A 15233-nucleotide genomic window follows, 5' to 3' on the forward strand; every position below is an offset into this window, starting at 1 on the left:
GTTCAAATTCATATATATCAGCACGATAACTCAAGCAAAAATGATCCGACTTTGATGAAATTTGGTATAAACGTGTAAAACTACATTTATTTGAACGAGTTCGCGAACCAGCATGATCGGACTATGGGAACGGGGGTTTATGGGGGGTTTTATGGGGTAAAAATAGGTTTTTCCCATTTTTGACCCTAAATACACAAAATTTTACAATTTATTTCCACACCATTTTGTATAGCTTAAAAAAAATAATAATTTATAGTATATTGAAGCGTTATTGTACGCCTAATGGTTACAGATAAACCATTGTAAATTTAAAATCCCTATGTTATTCTTATGGAGAATAAGTCAACTGTTGTAGTTTTACTTGTTTATGAACATATTTTGATCGAATTTGGAAAATACATTCATTTCTTACTAAACTATTAACATAAAAAAACCACCTTTTTACCCTCCCTGTTGCAGCAAACCTAAGTACTCGTTAAACTAATTCTATTTAAATAGGGAATAAATATGATATTTTTAAGGAGGCATTTTAATGTGAAATCCTATCAGGCTAATGGAAATTTGCTTAGTCTGCAGGTTTACTGCGGCGGGGGTATTAAATAATTTATATTGATTTGATCAAGTTTAATCATTGATTAATTGTTTGATCTACGGGTCTAATTTCTTCATTTTTCGGCGAGTATAGGATGCCATTCGAGCAGTCGGGAAAGTTTTTCTAGTGGGGCCTTGCCCATACTCGCCATTCAGCCGCAAAGGGTAAACCCTTATAATCTACTTGAAAGCAATTAATTAATAACCAAGATTGATAATTGAATTAGGGTTTCTTTTCTTTCAAGCTTTGCTGTTGTGAGGAATAATTATATTCAGCCTACATGAAGAATGAAAATGATTTATACAATACCTTTTGAGGCCATTATTATACGTGTATACAAGATATTCTATACGTTATTGTGTGAATGCATGTTGGCTATCCTGCCTAACGTCTCTAACTGCTCAGACCACGTGACCATAACGATTGTTTAGGTTGTTTATACGATTTAAAAATATCAGTCTTGTCCGGTATGAAACAAAGTGTTTCAACTGAATTATTTTAATTGTCGTTATTATCATTGAAAACCAGTAATATAAATAATGTCCAAACCATCCTCTATATTTTCTTACTCGCCAATGAAAAATGTGAGATCGTCACCGGCGTCAGGTAGATCTAACGGGTTAGTAACCTCTACTTTTAGAATAGATTGGTAACTTTGTTCTAGCTTAACTAACTTAATATTGTTCTCTTTAGTTACTTAGTTTCTCTTGATAGTTAAATACTAACCAAATTTGTAATCAACCTAGATTATAATTTCTTAGAAGCCTAAATCTAAATCGTAGTCTTGGGCAAGGCATAGGCCTATGTAGCGTCTTAATTAACGTCTTGTCTTTTTAGTTAAGGTCTTACAAGTGCGATACGGAAAGCCAGCTGTTAGGTATTATGAAGTTCAATCAACACTCATATGCCTAGGTTTATATAGGTTTAAATAAATTACAGTAGCCTAATAATTGAATAGCCTAGGCGTACAATATGCTAGGCTAGCCTACACAATTTCAAACCAGCTAGGCCTACAACAACTCAAACCATAAACTTGCAAGCTTTAACAACACATGCAAAAACATAACATCAAACACGGTAAGTTACGGTATCCTGTATGTTTGTCAAAAATTTGTTTAAGTTATAACTTTAAAAAAGCTAGCCTTTTCCTCGCTTTGATGGACACATCAATGCCAGGAACGTAAAGGAACTCCCCCAAACAAACTTAAAACTTTGTCTTGTTTAGAAGTAGGCTAAGCTTAAAAGCCTAATTGAATACCTTAACTCAACTTACGGTATGTATAGAAAGTCCTGGACCTAACTTGAGTTACCTAGGCTAGTAGCCTAACTTAATAATTTAAGTTTTTCATAAATTGAGTTAACTTAAGGACGTTAAAGGATGTAGGCCTACCCCATCCTTACTTGACTTGTTCCAGACACTGGCAAGATGCAAAGTAAAGCTAGACCTAAGGAGTTTTCTAAATTCCATTAAGTTATCTAATGTAGCCCTTTGTTAACTTAATCCTAGCCTTTTTAGAAAATTAGGCCTTGCCTATGATTTATAACCTGTACAGTTTTAATACTTAGGCTGGCCCAACTTAAATGAACATGCTAGGCCCTATTAAGTTTTAAACAAACTAACTTAATGAAATTTATTTTATTTTTTTTTACTTTTTATTCTTAATCCTTGACTGACGATTGTCAGATAGATTGTGTCATGTCTTTTATGTAGCCTATATTAAAAGACTTCATTTTTTTAACACTGCAATAAGTTAACTAACTTATAACAACTAATATTTACAACTGGTTGTAGGCCTATGGCGGATATTTTTATTGTGAAGGGAAGAGTGGTTCATCGGTCAGCTCCCTCAGAGAACTTACTTAAGATAAATTGATGCTTGGCTTATTGATCATATTTTGTACATTAAGTAGGCCTACCTACTAAGTTAATCCTGTGTTTGTCTTTTTTTTACACATTTAGTCCAAGTAAAACGAAGAACCAGCAAGTCAGCTCTACGGTAGCTGAATCTAGTCCGAGGAAATGTAGAATACAGACTGAGGTTAGAAGCAGTCCTGCTGGTACCAGAAGTACAAACATTAATGTCACAAGTCGGCTGCAAATCACAGACATGTCATCCAAGATGAACAAAGGGCGGCCAGCCATCAACCCTAGTCCGAGAAAGGAACAATCAAATGAGGATAAGAGAGATACAAAGAAACCAACTTCTGGTTCAAAACTGTATTCAGTTTCTGGGGTTGTAAAACTGCGAAATGCAAGGTTAGACCAATCACATTGATACCCTCTAGTGTTAAGAATTGAGTTAGGGCCTACTATAGTTATAGCTTTTATGTAACTCAAGTACAGTAATCTTTATCAATCTAATGTTTTAACAGACTGAGGCCTACAAATTTTAGACCGACAACTTAGATGGATAAAAAATAATTTTACTAAAAACACTGTACCTACCTAACTTAATTTGCCTGCTCTCATAGGCTATGATAGGTAGATAGATTTTATTACAGACTTTTATTAGGTACTAAGTTTTATTACCTATGGACCTGTGTGTAGGCCTAAAACATCCAGCGAAGCAAAGGGTGAGCCAGTACAGTTCAAGGTTGAACTGCACTCATAAAAAGTAGGCCTAGTTACCCTAATAGACTGTATACCAGAATCCGAACCCACAGAATCACTGTCATGGGCCTGAAGTCAGTAGCGCTATCGACAGAGCCACCTACTCACCTATTGCACACATAGGCTATAGCCTATATTTCAAATCCTCTTGGCAGAAAATCAAAATTTTTCATTAGCCAAAAAATTATGTGTCACACCTACTTTTTAAACAACACAAAATTATTAAAAGATTACTACCGGTAACAATATGCTTTGAACATTTTTGAACAAGTAACTTTTTTGAGATTCTTGTAATTCTATTTATTTGTTTTTTAATTTTCAAATTTTCCTGTTCTAATCCCTTAAAAAGCATGTTAGTTAATCCAAATGATTTTTTCTGTTTCTAGAGACAACAAGCCTACTTCTAGGAGAGGACTGTTTGAAGGAGCAGCTGAGAGTTCCGATATTCCAGCCAACATAAATGTGAAGACTATGAGGTCTTGTTTTGAACGGAAAGAGAATCGAGTTCCTGCTAAACCTCCTCCATCTCCTTCTCCTTCAAGAGCTAAACCTCAGTTGTCCAACATGAGAAATAACGACATGTAAGTTCATTAGGCCTACATTTTGTAGTTTTTTTTATTTATTTATTACATGCACGGCAAACGCCATTTTACAAGAGAGTTGAGTTGAGATTGTGTACACATTTTTTGTGACTTAAAGTGAAATAGTTTTAGTGCAATCAATAATTAAATAATATAACGTATATGAAATACTAATAAATAATATGAAATATAATAATATGAAATGCGATAACAACACAGTTTTGATGAATAAATATACATGATTTACAGGACATGACAGCTATAGGTACAGGCATGTTGCACGAAAAACAATATAAATAGACAATTTAGGCTAACAACAAAAACAATTTTAAATAGACTATTAACAACAAAAACTACATAACAAACCATTTTGCACAAGACAAATATAGATCATTTACAACAAAAACAATATAAATAGACAAAACAATATAATACAGTAATATGAAATGCGATAACAACACAGTTTTGATGAATAAATATACATGATTTACAGGACATGACAGCTATAGGTACAGGCATGTTGCACGAAAAACAATATAAATAGACAATTTAGGCTAACAACAAAAACAATTTTAAATAGACTATTAACAACGAAAACTACATAACAAACCATTTTGCACAAGACAATATAGATCATTTACAACAAAAACAATATAAATAGACTATTTAACAATAAAACAAAATAAATAGACCATTCAACAGTAAAACAGAAAGAGAAACAGATGAGTGACATTATTGACAAGATTTCACTACATGTGCATTCTTCTGAGTACGGCACTCGTTTCGGACTTAAAGGAGGAGACACTGCGGCCAAAGAAGTTGACGTCTCCGCAGATGCTGTTCCCTGTGCGCATCAGGCGAGGTACTGGACTGTGCTGAATGTAAGAGGTAGAGTAGTGATCTCTTTTAAACAATTGTTGATGTCTGGAATGACGAGGGACGTGGAAGTCAATCTTTCCCAGCAGCTCAGGACAGTCCAATGAGCCATTTACTAGCTTGAAGAGGAATACTGCGTCCATCAACTTTCTTCGAAGAAGCAACGGCGGGAGGCCAAGAAGCTGACCGATCTCGTTGATTTCAACTTCAGTGTAGCGAAAACCCATCTTGACTCCGATCAATCTGAGAAAACGGTTTTGGACTTTTTCTAGTTCATTAACCAATCCCAGTTGGTAAGGGGACCACACAGTTGAGTTGAATTCCAGAATTGAGCGGACAAGAGTCATGTAGAGAGATTTAATGGTGGTAAGAGAAAATGGTCCTCTGGTGGCTCTGAAGATGAAACCGAGAACGGAGTAGGCCTTGGAGCAGATGCGAGATATGTGAGCGACAGGGTGAAGGTTGGATGTGAAGAAAACCCCAAGTCGCGGACCTCTTTGACAGACTGCAGAACTTGAAGACCAATATGGTAATTGAAACAGTTCATCTGTGAAGAGCGTGTGAACTGCATAACCACACACTTATTCTCATTCAGGTCCATAGAGTTGATTCGACACCAATGAATAACATTGTCAAGGTTTCTCTGAAGGCGAGCGTTGTCATCTTTTGAGGAAATCTCACAACAGAGTTTCAGGTCATCTGCAAAGAGGAGAAACCTAACGTCCAGAATATATGTAATGTCATTTATGAAGATGTTAAATAAAAACAAGTTAAAGTATAGCCTAAAATTTTATCAAACACTTCAGCTAAAACATTGGCAAACTCTACATTTATATAGGCGTACAGTTTTTGGAGCAATCAGTTCAAAAAGTCATAGGCCTAACTTATTACAAGCCGCTTTAAATGATAACTATTTTTAAATTAAGTTAGGCACATAATTTGTATTTTTTATTCAAAGCTGTTGAGCCTTTCAATTCTTTCAGGCAGACTGGAACTAAAATTTCTGAAACAATCATTGAAATATAGGCCACAGTTTGAGTTTAAGGATGGAAAATAGAGCAAAAGGGCCTAGCTTTTTAGGATTTTTATCAAATTCCACATTTAGGGAATAAGCTATTACCGTAGGTTTTATGGTGAGACCTGGACCGGGACCGATTTAGGGCCTACTTTTTTGTTTTGTTTACGTTGTCCCCAGAGAAGAGCTTAAAAAACAAGTAATTTAGTTTATTGAAGCATTTTGTACAGTTAAACAGAGAAAATTAAAAAAAGAATTGTAGGCCTAAATTTAAAATGTGCATGTTATTCTTATAGGGATTAAGTGAAATGATGCAGTTTGCTTGTTTATGGATATATTTTGATCAAACTCAGTAAATTTATTTATTTAATACTTAAGCTAGTAATATTTTACTAAAATACACACTTTTATTACCATCTCTGTAGCATTAAATGTAAGTTACGTAGGCCTACTCGTTAAACCTAATGTTAATTAAATATAGGGGGGGAAAAGTCTCAGGCTCAGGACAATAAAAAAATTCAAAACATAATAGGCCTAAAGATGAACCTACAAAACTTGGCACAAAGCTACTGGGCATTGAAATAATTTCAACCCATTATTCAGGTATACACTACCTCCTCAGAGGGACGGCCCGCTAGAAGTCAGAAGAAAATCTAAAATGTAAGCATATTGATGTACAAATCAAATTAAAGTTTTTTATTAGGAAAATACAATGCCGCAAACCCAAATTCAAACAGACGGGATACCTAAACCACTAAAAAATTACAGCTGTTCAAAGATTCCTTGAATTTGTTATGCTATTAAATACTTCCCTTTCTCAGGGGGACGCCCACTAGAAGTAAATCCCCTGCCGAAGAAAACCTGCAGACTAAGCGAATTTGCATTTACCCGGCTTGATTTCTACTAAAATATTCCCTTAAAATTGTAAGATTTATTTCCTATTTAAATAACATCAATTTTAGTGAGTACCTAGGTTTTATGCTACGGGGAAGATATTAAGGTGTGTTTTTTTTTTTTTTTTTTGAAATGTTGACAGTTACCAAATTTGATTAAAATATATCCATAAACAAGCAAACTCGACAGTTTATGTATTCTCCAAAAGAATAAATAACATGGGAGTTTTAAATTTACAATTTTTAAAATTATCTCCGTAACCTTTGGGCATACAACAACGCTTTAATATAATAAATTATTTATTTTTGAAGCTCTACAAAATGGTTTGGAGAGAAATAGTAAAATTTTGTGTTTTAGGGTCAAAACTGGGAAAAATCAATTTTTACCCCATAAAACCCCCCATAAACCCCCATTCCCATAGTCCGATTAATGCTGGTTTGTGAACTCGTTCGAATAAATGTAGGTTTACATGTTTGTACAAAATTTCATCAAAATCGGATCATTTTTGCTTGAGTTATCTCAACGAACACATATACCTATATGAATTTGAACAGATGGTGTTTTTGGCCTCTGGGGACCTCTTAACGAAAAAGTAAATCGGTCCCAGGTCTAGATCTAACCATGAGACCTACGGTAATAACTATCATTTTCTTTTAGCGAATTTCCCATATAGGGAATAAATTCCCTAAATGGGAAATTCGCTAAAAGAAAATGATTAAAGTTAGGATAGGTCGATATGGACATTGAACCAAAGGTCTTTATTTGTAGAATACAATGCTAAAAACCCTTATTAAAGGAGCAACCAATTAAAAAAGGAACAGCTGTTCAATGATTTCTTGAATTTGCAATTATTAGACCATGTTTGGTAAAATTCTGAAATTCAAGTAATCTTTGAACGACTGGTATTTTTGACTTAGTTGTCCATTTTGAGATCAGGTTTGTGGCATTGTATTCTACTATAAAACCTTTGTTTTGATGTACTTATCAACCAACACTTTCATTATTTTCTTCTGACTAATAGCGGGCCGTCCCCTGAAGGGATAGCTTATCACTGAATCATGTTTAAATAATAAAGACCAGTAACTACTTTGTACAAACTTTTGTAGCTCTATCTATTATTTTTCTTAATATTTAACCGTACTGGGACTTTTGACCCTGTTGATTTTAAGTGAAAATCAAATTAGGCTTATGGAAATTTGCTTAGTCTGTCTGTAGGTCTGCTTTTGGCTTTTGGTAGGGTTATTTGGTTATTTTGTAGTATATTAGTGTAACTGCAGTTTTAAGTGGTACCATTTAAGTATAAATAATTTAGAAACACAGTCATAGTCCGTTGAGGGTGTTGTTTTGTCTGCCGGATGACAGAAGAGGGGTGGACCCTCTGTAAATAATTTGAATTAAAAAATCTCTAATGAAATTTAAATTTTTTTCAGTATCAAAGGAATCCTGTCTTCCAAAAGTAGGTTTGATCAATCCAGTCCAAGCAAGTTTCGAGTTCCCTTGAGTCCCAGCACTCCGACCTCTCAACCTCAACACAAGCTGCGACGATCTGTGTCTACTGGCACTCTTGGTAAGCCATTAAATATCTCTTTGGTCAATGCAATGGTGTATTATAGCAACTGATCATATTACAATTTGAACATATTGGACTATTATTTATACAACTTGAAATTGTAGACAAATGAATGTGCAATAGTGTTCAAATCTTTTTTTTTTAACTAACTAAAATCTATGCACAAGACTTGCCAAGCTACCAACATTTTCTATAATTTCAAAAAGTGCCACTTTGCTCATTAGTTGCACAAATAAATTGTCTACAGCATTAAATTGTCTACAGCAACTAAAAAATATCATGGCTGAGCTGCATTAGGCCTACTGAAGCATGATGCACGTGATAATCAATATTATTGTCAACTTCAAATTAAATTAACTTAGCATAAATTTTACTTAGTTACCACCCGGAGTGTAGAAAATTAGTGGGCAAAATAAAATGTTGAGAAATCAGCTGTTTTGCACACTAATTCAGTGAACCAAATGCCACTTTGTATGACAACTGTAGACAAAGTATGTTAACTTAAATGTTGGTTCATAGCTGCATCCACCGACAGCCCGGCCCGTCCAATTCTTTCTCGGTCTCACAGTCAAAATATGATGACACCCAAACATCGGGTGAGGTTTGAAGACGAGGCCACCCCTGGGTGTTTCTCACCCGTGCTGCTAGACACTCAGTCTGTTGTGGGTGAGACTACAAATCTCACAGTGGCTGTGAGACTGCGACCTACCTTCCCAGGGTTAGTAGTAATACAAGTGATCCATCCTCGTTAACTGTACATATATTTATGGCCTATGTTAGAAAAGTAGGTTGGTTATTTAACTTTAACTCATAATTTCAATATTAATAAAATTAGTGGTTTACTAGAGTAGAAAAAAGTCCTCTTAACTAACGTTTATACATTTTAAAGATTTGTAAGCATCAAGTGCTGTACTGTAAGTTATATGGTTAGTACAGCAATTGTATAACAAATCTCAGTGTAATGACTCCATACCACCTATATTTCCATAATCAAATAATGTGTGATGTTAGGTATTCTTGGTAAAGGGCTCCAGGCCAGATTAGGTGTGATTTTTTAGCGAATTTCCCTATAGGGAAGTAGCTATTACCGTAGGTGGCACGGTAAGACCTAGACCCGGGACCAATTTACTTTTTCATTTTGATGTCCCCAGAGGCCAAAAACACCGTTCGTTCAAATTTTTATATATGTATATATATATCTAATATATAAAATTCTCGTGTCACAGTGTTTGTCTGCAAACTCCTCCGGAACGACTTCACCGATCGTTATGAAATTTGGTGTGTAAATTCTGTAGGTATGCGAATCGGACGTAAACTATTTCCCGTTTCGAAATTCTTAAAAGGGCTCCGCCCCAGTGGCTCTGGAGTTTCCCATGTTAACCTTATGAGAAATGGAATTAATGAATCTTAACAGCTGTTTCAATTAAACAAGTTGGTTCTGTTCTATGATGTTCAATAGCATTAAAGTTACAAGGATTACCAACATGGTGCAGCACTATTATTTCTTTTACATTTATGACAACAGCTAATTTGCAACCAAAAGGTGAGTGAGCGTAGCGAACGAACTTCAACCTGGAGGCGAGTTAGCGTAGCGAACGAGCTAACCTGAAGGCAAGTGAGCGCAGCGAACGAGCTCCAACCTAAAGGTGAGTGAGCGTAGCGAACGAGCTCCAACCCAAAGGTGAGTGAGCGTAGCAAACGAACTTCAACCTGGAGACGAGTTAGCGTAGCGAACGAGCTAACCTGAAGGCAAGTGAGCGCAGCAAACGAGCTCCAACCTAAAGGTGAGTGAGCGTAGCGAACGAGCTCCAACCCAAAGGTGAGTGAGCGTAGCGAACGAACTTCAACCAGGACGTGATTGAGCGATGCGAACGAGATCATCTTGAAAATTAAACGTAACGGTACTTTCTTTCCATCGGTCTGTCTTAGGGGAAACCTATAACTTAGGCGATACGAAGTTCGCCGGGTCAGCTAGTATATATATAGATTTATATATATATATATTAAAATTAAAACATATATAACAAAGTACCCTTTTAGTAATTATTTTATTTTGTCATGAAAAATAAAATAATTACTAAAAGGGTACTTTGTTATATATGTTTTAATTTTATTATATTAGTAGCCCTAAAAATGCAAGAAAATAATATATATATATATACGTCTGTGAACGCGATAACTTGAGTAATTTTGGTCCGATTTTGATGAAATTTGGTTTCGGGATAAACTTGAATGAGTTCGCGAACCAGCATGATCGGACCATAGGAACGGGGTTTTATGGGGGGTTATATGGGGTAAAAATTGGGTTTTCTCACTTTTGACCCTCAAAACACAAAATTTCCCAATTTCTCTTTAGATCTTTTTAAAGAGCTTAAAAAACAAATAATTTAGTATATAAAAGTTTTTTTTTCGGTTATTAGTAACGGAGAAAATTTAAAAAAATTGTAAATTTAAAATTCCCATGTTATGCTTATGGAGAATATTGTCAAATGTTGTAGTTTGCTTGTTTATCGATATATTTTGATCTAACTTGGCAAATTTATTTATTTTGCACTAAGCTATCAATATTTTACTCAAAAGCACACTTTATTAGTTTCCTTGTAGCAGCAAACCTAGGTACTCGTTAAACCTAAAGTTATTAAAATATATTTAACTGAAAATCAATTCAGAAAAATGGAAATTCGCTTAGTCGGCAGGTTTGCTGCGGCGGGGGTATTTTTTATAGAGGCAGGCTTACATGTACAGTGGGCGAGTTTCAAAAGGAAACACATTTATATTCACTTACACATTTTGATTTAAATTTGAAATATTTCAGGGTCGTTGACCACTTGTCAAAGTACATATTGAGCCAGTATTATTATAATGGGCATTGGTACAAGTGTAATAAAGATATAAACCCAGTTGGGCTTTTATTATAGCCCATTCACAAAATTTAGGCGGTTTGAGGAGAAGTTGCCCCACTATTTAATTTATTTGGTATTAATGTATGTCCCAGCTGATTAACATTTTGGCAAACCTCAGCTGTTGTTTTAAAGATAGGGCCAAGTGGAGCAGATAGATCTCTTCCCCTAAAACCGCCTAAATTTGGTGAACGGTGTAGGCTATAGGGAATTAAGTACCGGTAGTCTATTTGAATAACATCTAGTAAAGCAACTAGCAATTTGATTAGTCTGCAGGTTTGTTGTACTTATTGTCAGCTAATTTGTTGTGTTGCAGCGAGCGCAGTGTAGTCACTGTAGACGATGGTACAGTGAGAGTGCATGGCCTGGGATCAGAACATTGCTTCTCATATGACTACTGCTTCGACTCCAACTGTGACCAACAACAGGTGTTTGACACCATGGTCCAGCCACTGGTAGATGCTGCATTCCACAGCTACAACGTTTGTCTCTTCGCCTACGGTCAGACTGGTTCTGGAAAGAGTTACAGGTATGCATTCTGTAATCATAAATAAATATGGAGTATTAAATTATTTATATAAACTAACGTTATGTGAACAGAAATTAGGACGTATAATGCTGACTACATCAATTGCTCCTATCGGCCTACATCAATTGATGTAGTTGCGCAACCCCCACTACATTAGCTCAGTATGAGCTCAGCCATTGCCGGGGAGCGTTATAATCGTTGCTAGCCTGTAGCTTAGAATATGAGCTTTATTTTGGTGTAGGTTGGTACTAAAATTTCCCAAAAAACCTCGTCTTACAATGCTTTTGTCCCGGTTTCGGGGATTTTCTCTCTTCAAGCCACATTACAAAGCCACTGACTACTGATCCAGGCAGTGCTGCTACCTTTGGGTGTTTAAGGGAACTAAGTCCAATATCGGGGTAACGTAGAACAGTCACCGCTGCTCTTTTGTTATTCGTCAGATTGAAATATTTGAATGCCAATTGCGTTCGCTGTTATGGTGCCGCGCCGGGGCATTGCCACCATTTGCGAGCGCCTGTTTGAATGCCTGCCGCACTCAACGTGTTAATGTGATAATGACTGGCTAAGTAACAATTAACCTGGCATTAGACAAGTAGTGGGATACAATCCGGATACGGCCTACCCTTTCCCTAATGGTCAGAAGTTGATATAAAATGATTTTTTTTATAAAAAAGGTTAAACTACCAACTATTGCCTTAGATTTTTGGTTTCAGTCTCACCACATACCTCCATACTGTCCTGCCTGTGCAGGTGTCACAAAGAATAACTTATTCGATATAAAATATGTTAAATAACAGTCTATTAAGTGTTAATTTGCTTTGTTTTTGACCTTCTGACATCTCTTTAGGTAAATTTAGTTCTTATATCTGATGATGGTGGAAGTGTCAAAATGTGCATAGGCCTAATCCAGTTATTATGAAACTCGACCACTAGGCAACAACCTTTAATTCAACCTTCTTTATTTATCAAATGGTCCAGAAACACCACAACTAATCCCCACATTATGTGTGCAACATCAGTAAATCACAGTATACTAAATCATCTGTTCCTATCACAGCCACCCCACCCCTGGTTTCGAGATTTAAGACTAAGTATATTACAATAAGTATTGGTCTCATATTTATGTTATTACAGGGTGGCGATCGACCGGGAAAACCGGGAAAACCGGGAAAAGTCAGGGATATAAAAAATTCTGGAAAAGTCAGGGAAATTTGCAAACGGTCAGGGAAAATATGCATTTTAATAATTGTGTTAAACAAGTAGATTGGCGATATATATTGATGATTACAATAGAAAAGTATAACCACAGAATATTTACATTACTTAAAGTTGAATGAATGTTGTTGCGTGGATACGTTTCCGCCGTGAGTCCGCATTATCGTGTTGACAAGAGGTTTCGTCTGCTAGTAGCAGCGAGGAAATCGGGCGGGGGACAGTGGCCCAATCCCACTCTGCTCCTTGGCTTTATTGTTATTAAAAATGACTTCAATAATTAAATAAATTTTGTTTCTTCTACAAATAACTATAATTAATGATTAATATAAACATTACCAAAATAAATAATGGGTTAATATTGATTGCAAGAATTATTTTTTAGCCTACCGATAATTTATGACTTAACTGAATGAACGTCAAATAATTATGCTATCTAGGGTTGGTCGAGTACCCGAGTAGTAAAAATATTTGAGTTTAAAAAAGATTTTTGAGTGGTGTAATCGTTTTTGTGAGACCCCGTGAGGCCGCCTGCCACCCCTCCCCCCTTCACCACCACCCGCATTACAACAGCTACGTCGCTAAGTATGCCTCAAGGTCACTTTCGTTGCTCAATCTTCTCTTTCCCTCCCTCCAGCCATTCGCCTATGTTTGTTGTGTTTCTCTACGGTTGTCTCCCTTCTCCCTCTCCCTCTTTCTCTCTCTCTCTCGCACACACGCACGTACACACTCTACCTCTGTTCTAACGTTGTTCTCAATATATTTCTTTCTTTCTGTTATCAAAATTACAGGCCGGATGACTAAATGTCTCACACTAATGCATTAGTTATTTACAGCCTAACATTTACAACATACTTCGAATTTTAAATACGGACTATTTTGTTCACGTAGTTTCTGCAAACATTTGTAAAAACCAATTTATCATTTTTTCGTGATGTAAAGTAAGATGTTACAGTATGTTTTTCAATAAAATATATATACATAACTGATTAATAATAATAGTTAGTTGATATTGAAATTTGTTTTTTAGTAGAACACCTCAAAAACAAAGAATAGAATGTCGGATTCTTGAATTTGGTGGGTGGTGGGGTGGGTAGTGACGATTATGATGATGCGCGTGCTCAGTGACTCATAGCGAATCAGCGACTGCGATTGCGATAACGAGACCGTTGTCAAGACAACGGCTGGGCGATTCCATTTTTATGGAAAGTGGGGGAGTTCGTATCGGACGTTGACGACACGAAAAGTGGTTAGTAGTCAGAGTCTTGGTCGGCCATTACTTACCGGTATTGCGCAATGTAAATGTTATTGTTCGATTGTTTTTTCAGTATGATTTGGTTTTGAGTGTCGTATTAATTAATCGTTTCGTCCTAATATTATATTAACGATGTCAAAACTGACAGTTTTTCAAGAAAATTGGCTAAACGAGGTTGAGTTTAGTTCGTGGCTTGTGCGTGTACCACTAAACACAAAAGTGGCTAAGTGCAAAGTTTGCCAAAAAACATTTAATTTGAGTAATATGGGCCGCCGCGCTGTTACGAGTCACATGACAGGCGAAAAACACAAGAAAAACATGCGAGCTCGTCAACAGTCTGCTTCTGTTAAATGTTTTTTAACTAGACCTAGTGAGTCGCAATCGGTCCCGTCTGGTTCCAAACCCTTAGAAAGTGAACAGCAAGCAACAACGACGGACTCAAGTGCTTCAAGCTCTACGGATACGGCTATTATGGTTAGGCCTACTCAAGAAGATGCCAACACATTTCGTGGGCTAAAAAGATTTTTGTTTAATGACAGTGTTACAAAATCTGAAATTATATGGGCTATACAAAGTGTTATGACGCATAAGTCTCTGCGAACTGCAGGCAGTGATGTAAGTATTTTTAAGCATATGTTCCCTGACAGTGAAATAGCACAAAAGATGCAAATGCAGCGTGACAAAGTAGGCTACCTTCTTGCTTATGGCATTGCCCCACATTTCCAAAAAGAACTGATACAGAAAGTAAACACATGCGAATTTTTAGTTGTTGGATTCGATGAATCATTGAACAAAGTTGCCCAAAAGCAACAGATGGATATTAATATCCGCTTTTGGGATGATACCTCTGATGAAGTAGTAACCCGTTATTTAACTTCTGAGTTCTTAGGCCGTGCAACAGCTGCTGATCTAGTCAATGCCTTTAAAGATGGTCTTAAATCTGTAGACGTAAAGAAAATTCTTCAGATTTCTATGGACGGACCTAATGTTAACTTTAAATTTTTGAAAGACTTTAAAGATGACATGAACAGTGAGCCAGATGACAAAAAAATCTTAGATTTGGGCAGCTGTGGACTTCATACTTTACACAATGCTTTTAAGTCAGCAATGATAGAAACAGGTTGGGGTATCGTGCCATTCCTTAGAGCCCTGTATAACCTCTTTAAGGACAGTCCGGCTAGGAGGGCTCACTTCATTT

At 36.2% G+C, this 15233-nt stretch overlaps 1 protein-coding gene across 1 annotated transcript in view; it reads left to right on the forward strand.

Annotated features, from left to right (window-relative positions):
- Positions 1-1064: 1064 nt before the first annotated feature.
- The window catches only part of LOC129000454 (chromosome-associated kinesin KIF4A-like), a 61528-nt gene continuing 47359 nt past the window's right edge, over positions 1065-15233 (forward strand). The window contains exons 1-6 of the mRNA XM_054427418.1: positions 1065-1211; positions 2553-2849; positions 3590-3784; positions 8000-8136; positions 8659-8857; positions 11356-11568. Coding sequence (XP_054283393.1) covers positions 1132-1211; positions 2553-2849; positions 3590-3784; positions 8000-8136; positions 8659-8857; positions 11356-11568 — 1121 coding nt within the window. The 5' untranslated portion in view covers positions 1065-1131. The remainder of the gene's footprint in view (positions 1212-2552; positions 2850-3589; positions 3785-7999; positions 8137-8658; positions 8858-11355; positions 11569-15233) is intronic.

This window comes from Macrosteles quadrilineatus, unplaced genomic scaffold (assembly GCF_028750875.1).
Source record: "Macrosteles quadrilineatus isolate MER2022 unplaced genomic scaffold, UCM_ALF_1.0 Scaffold_8__2_contigs__length_117827958, whole genome shotgun sequence".
NCBI lineage: Eukaryota > Metazoa > Arthropoda > Insecta > Hemiptera > Cicadellidae > Macrosteles > Macrosteles quadrilineatus.